Source organism: Natator depressus, chromosome 6, assembly GCF_965152275.1.
Source record: "Natator depressus isolate rNatDep1 chromosome 6, rNatDep2.hap1, whole genome shotgun sequence".
Taxonomy (NCBI): domain Eukaryota; kingdom Metazoa; phylum Chordata; order Testudines; family Cheloniidae; genus Natator; species Natator depressus.
This window is the reverse complement of record NC_134239.1, coordinates 23,520,345-23,532,353: the sequence shown is the minus strand read 5'-3', so window position 1 is coordinate 23,532,353 and position 12,009 is coordinate 23,520,345. Positions and strand designations below refer to the sequence as shown.

The window sequence follows — 12,009 nt, the reverse complement described above, 5'->3', positions numbered from 1 at the left end:
CCATGCTTCTGGTCAGAGCCATCCTTGAAATACAAATATATAGAAATAAAATACATGCCTGACTTTATTCATGTGTAAATGCTATTGAAGTTAATGGGAATACTAACATATAGAAAATCAGATTGTGTATGCAAGATTGAGGCTTCAGTTTAAGTGCTTTGTTAAAATTTAATATAAACATTCCCCTGCTTGTTTTGCAAGCTAAACCCAGTCTTACGCTAAGCCAAGAGAACCAGAAGATGAAACCGACCTGTCTGGTTTTGCGGGCCATGTTCAGTGACAAAAAGTAAATCATATCCCAATCATTTAGGGCGTTAAAAAAAGGAAACTGTGTGTGTGTGTGTAGCTATTCATGGTAACATATACTGTATGTAATTTTTATTATGGTGGTTTCCCTCTGATATTTTGGTTACATTAAAAATCCAAGGAAGATTTAATGGAATATTTTGGAAATTGTTAACAATAGCCTGGGAAGAAATAAGCCAGAAAGCAGTTTGTTTCCATACTTCGTAATCCAACTGCAATTACTCAGGCAGTAAGAAACTGAAATAAGAGCCCACCTGAACCAAAGCTGTGCACAGAGCAAAGATCCCCACTGCGAGCAGGTTTTCCTGGAGCCATATTTTCACTGTCTCATAACAAGGCTAGAAAAGAGAGAGGTTTATATTAGACACAAGCATAAGCGTCTAGTCCACTGGGAACGTGAAGGCACATATAAGACTGAGACAGGTCAAACTGAGCTGCTGGGTAGCTAGAATTGTCATTTCAGCATTGTAACGAACACAATGACTTTCTGGCTTGAGACTTTGAATGTAACGTTGATTTTTAATGACACAGAAGGCTGTGCATCCAAATGGCCATATGGGATGGGCAGTGGGCATGAGGTGCTGCTGCTCTAAAAGATACAAATCCCGTACTAAAAGTGAGCAGGTGCTGATTTCTGGCATGTTTTTTTTTTTGCCCTGTAAGAGCTAAGTATCAGCATTTTGTAATTTCAGAATCAATTTTACTGTTTTCCTGAAACATGGAAATATGTGAGAAGGTTGAAATAACGTTCTATAAAGAAAACAGTGAATCAGAGTCTCTAGTAAGAGCCATTGTGTTGTGCCTCCTGCTTTACAATATGTACCCACTCTATACCATTCTGCATAACTTAGGTTCGCATTACAGAAGTTCCTCGATTAGTTTCTTCCCAGTTTAATTACTAGGCATGGGGCACATCTAAGAACATAACATACAAATGGCCAGACTGGGTCAGACCATTGGTCCATCTAGCCCATTCTGCCAGTGACCAATGCCAGACGCTTCAGAGGGATTAAAAAGAACAGGGCAGTTATCAAGTGATCCATCTCATTGTCCAGTCCCAGCTTCTGGCAAACAGAGGTTTAGGAACATGGTGTTGAATCGCTGACCATCTTGGCTTATAGCCATTGATGGACCTTGTGACGTTGCACCTCATAATTCTTTATGGAAATATGCTTATGAATGTATATATGACATAAGTGGAATATGTTTTATGCCAGTGCTACTCAAAGTGGTGGTCCGTGGACCGGCGCCATCGGCTGATGGTCCACGGCGCCTGGGACCGGAGGCAGCGCGTTCTGCTCGCGCCGGCTCCGCTCCCCGCGCGCTGCCCCGGCTCATGCTGGCTCGACCCCAGCAGCTGCCAGCGACTCTGCCACGGCTGCTGCCATTGGCTGGGTCGCTCCCCGTCCCCTCACCCTTACACCGCGGAGAGGGAGAGGCGCTGCCCGAGCTGCAGTGTGTGTAATGTATGTGTGTGTTTCCTGCACGTTGTGCCATCCATTCATGCTGCCCCCCGCCCAGCCCCGAGCAGATAAAGCCCATGGACACACTAATAAGGAGAAGACTCATTAATCTCTGGCAATTTCTTGGGCTTGGCTGCCACCCCCTCTCCTTTCCTCACCCCTCCACCCCACTCCAAAAAAAAAAAAAAAAAAAGGACCAAGTAGCCCCTTAATGCTGGAAGACAGTTTAGCGCAGGTTTGGGGAGAGGAAGGTTAATTATTATTGCTGGTGTTGTTGCTCCGTGAAATTTGACAGCATCTGCACTGATCAGCGGAGCTGGTGGAGGAAAAATCCGCTCCCACCCGACAACCTCCTGCAGTGTCTAAGCCCCTAAAAAATGTCTGCCAACTTTTATTACATTGTTTCTGATATAAATTAATATTACTACGAATGTTCAAATAATATTTTCTTGGATCGTAAATGAATAATAGTCATTTTATACTATCCGCACAGACGCACAGCCTTTCAGTCAGTCTTCAATGTATTTAAATGGGAACATTTCCGCGAGTACGCCACTCTCCCATTCCAATTAATACAGTGAAGAATGTTAGATTTTCGGATCTGATGTGCTACGTGCCTATGCGAATACGATAATAATATGGCACAAATATGGTACCGGTCCCTAGCACATTGGGGAAAAAAATTGCCAGTCTGCCACATCAGATAGTTTGAGAAGTTTTATGTTTTATGCTACATATGCCATGTAACATATCTCTGCAAAGGTTATGATCTATTGAATATATTCATCCTATTAGTATGCATGTATCATTTTTGTATTTGAAGTTATGAATATTGGCTGTGTACTTGTTTGATTTTACTTAGCCTTAGTAAGACATTTGGTCAGCTTCTTAAGAAAGGTTTCAGAGTAACAGCCATGTTAGTCTGTATTCGCAAAAAAAAAAGGAGGGCTTGTGGCACCTTAGAGACTAACCAATTTATTTGAGCATAAGCTTTCATGAGCTACAGCTCACTTCATCGGATGCATACTCTGGAAACTGCAGAAGACATTATATACACAGAGACCATGAAACAATACCTCCTCCCATCCCACTCTCCTGCTGGTAATAACTTATCTAAAATGATCACTCTCCTTACAATGTGTATGATAATCAAGTTGGGCCATTTCCAGCACAAATCCAGGTTTTCTCACCCTCCGCCCCCCCAACCCCCACAAACTCACTCTCCTGCTGGTAATAGCCCATCCAAAGTGACCACTCTCTTTACAATGTGTATGATAATCAAGGTGGGCCATTTCCAGCACAAATCCAGGTTTTCTCACCCCCCCCCCTTTCCAAAAACCACACACACAAACTCACTCTCCTGCTGGTAATAGCTTATCCAAAGTGACCACTCTCCTTACAATGTGTATGAAAATCAAGGTGGGCCATTTCCAGCACAAATCCAGGTTCCCCCACCCCTCCCCCCCCAAAAAACCACACACACACAAACTCACTCTCCTGCTGGTAATAGCTTATCCAAGGTGACCACTCTCCCTACAATGTGCATGATAATCAAGGTGGGCCATTTCCAGCACAAATCCAGGTTTTCTCACCCCCCCCCCCCCCGCATACACACAAACTCACTCTCCTGCTGGTAATAGCTCATTCAAACTGACCACTCTCCTTACAATGTGTATGATAATCAAGGTGGGCCATTTCCAGCATAAATCCAAGTTTAACCAAAACGTCTGCGGGGGGGGGGGGGGGGGTTGGAAAAAACAAGGGGAAATAGGCTACCTTGCATAATGACTTAGCCACTCCCAGTCTCTATTTAAGCCTAAATTAATAGTATCCAATTTGCAAATGAATTCCAATTCAGCAGTTTCTCGCTGGAGTCTGGATTTGAAGTTTTTTTTTTGTAAGATAGCGACCTTCATGTCTGTAATTGCGTGACCAGAGAGATTGAAGTGTTCGCCGACTGGCTTATGAATGTTATAATTCTTGACATCTGATTTGTGTCCATTTATTCTTTTACGTAGAGACTGTCCAGTTTGACCAATGTACATGGCAGAGGGGCACTGCTGGCACATGATGGCATATATCACATTGGTGGATGTGCAGGTGAACGAGCCTCTGATAGTGTGGCTGATGTTATTAGGCCCTGTGATGGTGTCCCCTGAATAGATATGTGGGCACAGTTGGCAACGGGCTTTGTTGCAAGGATAGGTTCCTGGGTCAGTGGTTCTGTTGTGTGGTATGTGGTTGTTGGTGAGTATTTGCTTCAGGTTGGGGGGCTGTCTGTAGGCAAGGACTGGCCTGTCTCCCAAGATTTGTGAGAGTGTTGGGTCATCCTTCAGGATAGGTTGTAGATCCTTAATAATGCGTTGGAGGGGTTTTAGTTGGGGGCTGAAGGTGACGGCTAGTGGCGATTTGTGCTGGAAATGGCCCACCTTGATTATCATGCACATTGTAGGGAGAGTGGTCACTTTGGATAAGCTATTACCAGCAGGAGAGTGAGTTTGTGTGTGTGTGTTTTGGGGGGGCAGGGGGTGAGAAAACCTGGATTTGTGCTGGAAATGGCCCACCTTGATTATCATACACATTGTAAAGAGAGTGGTCTCTTTGGATGGGCTACTACCAGCAGGAGAGTGAGTTTGTGTGGGGGAGGGGGGGCGGAGGGTGAGAAAACCTGGATTTGTGCTGGAAATGGCCCAACTTGATTATCATACACATTGTAAGGAGAGTGATCACTTTAGATAAGCTATTACCAGCAGGAGAGTGGGGTGGGAGGAGGTATTGTTTCATGGTCTCTGTGTATATAATGTCTTCTGCAGTTTCCACAGTATGCATCTGATGAAGTGAGCTGTAGCTCATGAAAGCTTATGCTCAAATAAATTGGTTAGTCTCTAAGGTGCCACAAGTACTCCTTTTCTTTTTGCGAATACAGACTAACACGGCTGTTACTCTGAAACCTAAAAATGAGTTGTTTTTCAGGATCATTATAGTTGAAAATTGGACAATTAGTTTGTTAAAGTCTGAGGCCACAAATATTTAATTCTTCATGAACCTTTTCCCTGCCATTAGAATATTTCCCATCCTGAAAATTTTGGTTTGGGGAAAGGTTTGGAAGAACCTTTCCTATCTATTCTTTCTGCTCCTCACGCATGGTCACAGCCCCTTTTGCTATGCAGCATGGCATAAATTACGTGGGGAGCTTCAGAACAGTGGCAACCACCCCCCAAGCTCACATAAATGGTCATGAATCTCCCTTTCCTCATTAACCTGGTACAGAACTCCCCTCTCCCCACCCACTCCCCCAGCCTGCTGCCATAAGTTGTCACTAAGCAACCCCCCAGGAATTTGTAGACAGCCAGGAGCAGGATTGCAGGCTCCTGAGAGTCAGGCCTGGGTGGGATTTTCAATATTGCCTAAGTAACTGGTGAACATAAGTCTCACTGAAAGTTACTTAGGAGCACAACACCCATTGCATTAAGTGTTTTTGAAAACTCCACCCCAAGAAGAGGGCTGCAGCTGATGAAATTGTATATTATCAGGGCTGGCTTTTCAAGAGGAGGTGCTTGACTAGTGGAGCTCACGAACTCTGCCTGAATTTTCCACAGCAACTGCTTCCTATGAAAGCATTCCCCTGATGCCTGCATTCCCTTTAGCTTCCTCAACCACTGCGTGGCTTGATCTCCACCAAGTCCCCAGATGGCCATTCACGTGGCACAGAAAGGGATTTAGAGTGTTCAGCTGACTTACAAATAGGAGAGTGCTAAGTCCTTATGCACATTCACTGAAGTGGCTGGTTTGCTTCCTTTGTGCCAGTCCCAGCCCCAGCTGATGGACTGCGTAGTTAAACATCTAGTCTGCGTTGCTTTCACAATATGTATAAGGAAAAAGGTATTAATCTACAGCAGCGACTAGGTGTTTGGCCCTGCTCGCCGGCTCTCATCCCCATATTCAAGAACAAGAAAAGCTGTTTTTTCTTTATCCGAAGTGTTATGTAAAGGTAACTGGAGGCTGTACAGTAGAGCTGGGAGACGTGTTGATTAGAACCAAACCAACTTTGGTTGGAGTCCAGCCTCTGTTTAGAAATTTCAGCCCATGCTTGTGAAGTTTTATTGAATTCAGGCTGAGAATTGAATTTCTTTTTTGCTTCACTTGGAAAGCAGCAAAACTCCCTTTTTCCACCGCAGTAGCTGCCCTTGCCTCAAGACCTTCCCTACAGCTATCTATGGTATAAAGGGAGGGTCTTAGGACTCATTTAGGAGATGGGTAGGGTGTCTGGCTACTGGCTCAGGGAGGAGCTGGGTGAGGATTTGGGGGCGGGGCTTACCTCTGGAGGCTTGAGTCTGATAAAGCAAACTACAGGGGTTTATTCGTTGAGCTCACAAATGCTGGACCTGATTCAAAGACCACAGAAGTCAGCAGAAAGGCTTCAGTGGGACTTGGATCAAGCTCCCTGTCAGGAACTGAACTCTGCAGGGTTACACAGCTCTAGTGCCTGGTGAATGTCCGTGCCACTCCAACCTGTTGCTACTGGGTTCCACATCAGGGCCTCTGATAATCATGAGTGTGTGTGTTTGGCTGCATCCTGTTCCACCCCTACAGATGCAACACTAAACTGAAAGGCACTGTCTCTTTCCTAGTCAGTCGGTGCTCCTCTGCTCATGATGTAGGTCAAAAGCCTAATGGGAAGAAATTGTCTCAAGTAAAATTGTACTCCATTTGGCTTATTTTGCTAGTTTTGAATTAGTAAAAAGAAATTGTTCTGAGTTTATTTTTTGCAGATTGTGTTAACATTTGTTCTTAGAAGGATAGAAGTTTTATGGCTGTAATTGCCTTATTTACTGTTTGGTGTGAGTGAAGAATGTATGGCAATTAACTGAGAAAGGACAACTGGGCCGGATGGCAATTTATTATCAATCACCAGGATGGCAGATTGACAACCCTAAAGGCAGAGGCATATACCCCAAGAACGAGATAAGGAGTTGAGCCAAAGGGACAGATAAGAAACAGCTGCGGATTCTCCCAGTAACAACTCAAAATACTGCTAATTAAGAGCAACCTTGAATACCCTGTGTGTCATAAATATAAAGGAAAGGGTAAACCCCTTTAAAATCCCTCCTGGCCAGAGGTAAATTCCTCTCACCTGTAAAGGGTTAAGAAGCTAAAGTTAACCTCGCTGGCACCTGACCAAAATGACCAATGAGGAGACAAGATACTTTCAAAAGCTGGGAGGAGGGAGAGAAACAAAGGTTTTGTGTGTCTGTCTACATTCTGTCTTTGCCGGGGACAGACCAGGAATGGAGTCTTAGAACTTTTAGTAAGTAATCTAGCTAGGTACGTGTTAGATTATGATTTCTTTAAATGGCTGAGAAAAGAATTGTGCTGAATAGAATAACTATTTCTGTCTGTGTATCTTTTTTGTAACTTAAGGTTTTGCCTAGAGGGGTTCTCTATGTTTTGAATCTAATTACCCTGTAAGGTATCTACCATCCTGATTTTACAGGGGGGATTTCTTTATTTCTATTTACTTCTATTTCTATTAAAAGTCTTCTTGTAAGAAAACTGAATGTTTTTTTCATTGTTCTCAGATCCAAGGATTTGGGTCTGTGGTCACCTATGCAAATTGGTGAGGCTTTTTATCCAACATTTTCCTGGAAAGGGGGGGTGCAAGTGTTGGGAGGATTGTTCATTGTTCTTAAGATCCAAGGGTCTGGGTCTGTAGTCACCTAGGCAAATTGGTGAGGCTTTTTACCAAACCTTGTCCAGAAAGTGGGGTGCAAGGTTTTGGGAAGTATTTTGGGGGGAAAGACGTGTCCAAACAGCTCTTCCCCAGTAACCAGTATTTGTCTGGTGGTGGTAGCGGCCAATCCAAGGACAAAGGGTGGAATATTTTGTACCTTGGGGAAGTTTTGACCTAAGCTGGTAAAGATAAGCTTAGGAGGTTTTTCATGCAGGTCCCCACATCTGTACCCTAGCGTTCAGAGTGGGGGAGGAACCTTGACACCGTGATTGACAGCTCCGGTGTGACACAGCAAGGTCCAGAGACTTGTATGGGAACTTATTACTATAAAAGAAGGGTGTATTGCCATGGGACTTTGGGTTCGTTCTGCAGCAATATTGGAGCTGCATATGCTGATTTTAATGCTTAAATTGTACTCTCAATAAACACGGCATGTTGCCTTATCCCCTTTTAAAAAAGATTCCATGTGCTTCTTATAAGCATAACAATGAGATCATTGTCAGCAGTAGCCATGTGTCCGGAGAGATGCATGTGACTTCCAGAGCCCAGTGCTGTCTCTTGGGAGGGAGGACGCCTCAGCCCTCTGGAAAACTCTTCAAGGTGCTGGCTTCACTGCATAGTACAAGGTGAAATAATGGCCCTTGGCAGCTCTGTGAGGCCATTTTCTGATGATCAAGTTTTAATGTCTCCAGGGCACCTTTGCCTCCTGTAGACCTGTTGGTGGCCATCCCCCATACCTCCCTTATGTCGATTGAATTAAAACAAGGCTTAGGTAACTGCCCTTGCAGCTGACTGAGAGGAATACTCACAGCTTTCCACCAGGTCCCCGGGGAGTGGAGTCCACAATTCTCGCTGAATTCCAAGCAGCACGAGTCTGGCACCCGTGTAGTATTATACACTTCAAACCAGTCAGTGTAGTTCGAGACCCCACAGCATCTGAACTGGAGGAGGAAAAAGCAAGGATGACATTGTGAGTGTGCTCTGGGATTTATGGGCAAAAGACATCATTCATTACATAATGCCGCATAATTACTTGTTTTGAGGAAATGGAAGAATCTTCCACACCTCTTGCTGGGCACAAGCATTCTCTTATTCCTACTGCCTCACTCTGCGTATTGGGATTAGGCTAACGGGGACCCATTAGACAGTAAAGAAATAAACTCCTGTCTCCCCACTTTGCTCAGGTAAAGCAGCTATAGTTTTCTTTCCCCCCTTCCCTTGCATGTCTCCCATGCTGCTTAAGAGTGTTGTCCCATGAGCAGCTTGAATGGGAGAATCACTAAGCAAAACCAAACATTTGTAGTGGCAAAACAGTGAAGGATGTGAAACTCAGGAATCACAGCCATGGATTAGGATTATTCCCACTTTGCCTAAAAGAACTGAATCTGCCTGAGAGTGACTATCGTGGTGTTTTACTCCTTGCTGCCAGGAGTCATGACCTTGAGATGCTTGTCTGCCACCCTCCAAGTGGCGAAGGGATTGTGTTTTGTATTGAACACTGTAGCAGACAGTCTCCTGATTAGAGTCACCATCACACTGTCCTCCTCTGTTGTTCATTACTAATGACTGACTCTCCAAGTCTTTGTTCCTCAATTAAAGCTTTTTTTCTTTCCTCCCCCTCTTCTGGAACAATTCAGTAACATCGTAGTTTGAGGACACTAAATGACTTCATGAGCACAAATTTGAGACATCACTGAAGCAATCACTCAGAGTGAATAAACTGATGCTGAAGAGAAAGCTTCATTACATGTCAGTAATGGGAAGGAAAATACAGAAAATGTACATCGCTCAGGGGGAAAAAATACATAGAGTCAAATTCTGTCTGAGTTACACTGGTGTAAATTGAAATGAATGGTATTACTTTGGATTTACACAAGTAAAACTGAGCAGAACTTGGTTCCTCCTGCTTTTTTCCACATATTTCTCAAATACTTTACCTAATTACTTACAAGGTGGTCAGACAAAGTGCTCAGATCTAGATTGCAAAGATGTTGGGTATAAAACTATATTTTAAAAATTAATGCCCAATTCTCATTGCCTGATGGTTTTGCATCTGTAACTCCACTGACCTCAGCTCAGACTTGAGTCCTAAATTAGTGGGATTTAAGTCATGTTTATTCAAGTAACTATATACATCTGTGTAGTACACCAAGTCCTAATATGTAAGTCCTCCTGCACTTTGCAGGCCACAGAACCTCACCCACCCACTCCTGTAACAGACCCATAACCTCTGGTTGAGTTACTGCAGTCCTCAAATCATGGTTTAAAGACTTCAAGTTACAGATAATCCACCATTTATGCTAGTTTAAACCTACATGTGACCCGTACTGCAGAGAAAGATGAAAAACCCTGCAGGATCTCTGCCAGTCTGCCTCGAGGGAAAATTCCTTCTTGACCCCAAATATGGTGATCAGTTAGACCCTGAACACGTGGGCAAGACCCACCAGCCAGGCACCTGAGAAAAGTCTCTCTAGTAACTCAGAGCCCTCCCCATCTAGTGTCCCGTCACCGGCCACTGGAGACATTTGCTAATAGCACTCATAGATCAGCTATATGCCATCACAGGCAGTCTCATCATACCAGCCCCTCCCTAAACTTATCAAGCTCAGTCTTGAAGCCAATTAGCCTTTTTGCCCCCACTGCTTCCCTGGGAAGGCTGTTCCAGAGCTGCACTCCTCTGATGCTTAGAAACCTTTGTCTAATTTCAAGCCTAACTTCGTTGATGGTAAGTTTATATCCATTTGTTCTTATGTCTACATTGGTGCTTAACTTAACTCCTCTCCTTCCCTGGTATTCATCCCTCTGATGTATTTATAGAGAGCAATCATATCTCCCCTCAGTCTTCTTTTGGTTAGGCTAAACAAACCAAGCTTTTTGATTCTCCTCTCATAAGGCACATTTTCCATTCCTCAGATCATCCTAGGATCCCTTCTCTGTACCTGTTTCAGCTTGAATTCACCTTTCTTAAACATGGGACACCAGAACTGCACACAGTATTTTAGGTGAGGTCTCACGAGTGTCTTGTAGAATGGTACTAACACTTTTCTGTCTCTACAGAAATACTTTGCATCCTAGAATTGTATTAGCCTTTTTCACAGCCACATCACATTGGCAGTTCATAGTCATCCTGTGGTCAACCAATACGCCTAGGTCTTTCTCCTCCTCTGTCACTTCCAACTGATAAGTCCCCAGCTTATAGCAAAAATGTTGTTAGTCCCTAAGTGAATGACCTTGCACTCTGCCCTATTAAATTTCATCCTATTTCTATTACTCTGGTTTTCGATATTGTCCAGGTCGTCTTGTATGATATTCCAGTCCTCCTCCATATTGGCAATACCTCCAACTTTGTTCCAGCCACAAATTTTACTTTTTGTGCCAAGGTCATTAATAAAAATGTTAAATAAGATAGGTCCCAAGACTGATCCCTGTGGAACTCCACTAGTAACCTTCCTCCAGCCTGACAGTTCACCCTTCAGTATGACCCATTATAGTTTCCTCTCTAACCAGTTCTTTACTCACCTTTTTAGTTCTCATATTAATCCCCATCAGCTCCAATTTAACTAATAGTAAATATGGCAGGCGACCAGCTTGGCTTAACGGTGAAATCCTAGCGGATCTTAAACATAAAAAAGAAGCTTACAAGAAGTGGAAGGTTGGACATATGACCAGGGAAGAGTATAAAAATATTGCTTGGGCATGTAGGAATGAAATCAGGAGGGTCAAATCGCACCTGGAGCTGCAGCTAGCAAGAGATGTCAAGAGTAACAAGAAGGGTTTCTTCAGGTATGTTGGCAACAAGAAGAAAGCCAAGGAAAGTGTGGGCCCCTTACTGAATGAGGGAGGCAACCTAGTGACAGAGGATGTGGAAAAAGCTAATGTACTCAATGCTTTTTTTGCCTCTGTCTTCACGAACAAGGTCAGCTCCCCGACTGCTGCGCTGGGCATCACAGCATGGGGAGTAGGTGGCCAGCCCTCTGTGGAGAAAGAGGTGGTTAGGGACTATTTAGAAAAGCTGGATGTGCACAAGTCCATGGGGCCGGACGAGTTGCATCCGAGAGTGCTAAAGGAATTGGCGGCTGTGATTGCAGAGCCATTGGCCATTATCTTTGAAAACTCGTGGCGAACGGGGAAAGTCCCAGATGACTGGAAAAAGGCTAATGTAGTGCCAATCTTTAAAAAAGGGAAGGAGGAGGATCCTGGGAACTACAGGCCAGTCAGCCTCACCTTAGTCTCCAGAAAAATCATGGAGCAGGTCCTCAAAGAATCAATCCTGAAGCACTTACATGAGAGGAAAGTGATCAGGAACAGTCAGCATGGATTCACCAAGGGAAGGTCATGCCTGACTAATCTAATCGCCTTCTATGATGAGATTACTGGTTCTGTGGATGAAGGGAAAGCAGTGGATGTATTGTTTCTTGACTTTAGCAAAGCTTTTGACATGGTCTCCCACAGTATTTTTGTCAGCAAGTTAAAGAAGTATGGGCTGGATGAATGCACTGTAAGGTGGGT

General features: G+C 44.0%; 1 protein-coding gene across 9 annotated transcripts in view; it reads right to left on the bottom strand.

Moving 5' to 3' along the window:
- Positions 1-12,009, bottom strand: part of TSPAN4 (tetraspanin 4) — a 652,187-nt gene that overhangs the window by 4,174 nt on the left and 636,004 nt on the right. For all 9 annotated transcript variants that reach the window (XM_074954795.1, XM_074954794.1, XM_074954797.1 and 6 more), the window contains 2 exons: positions 8,310-8,441; positions 561-644 (listed from right to left, as the gene is read on the bottom strand). In XM_074954795.1, coding sequence (XP_074810896.1) covers positions 561-644; positions 8,310-8,441 — 216 coding nt within the window. The remainder of the gene's footprint in view (positions 1-560; positions 645-8,309; positions 8,442-12,009) is intronic.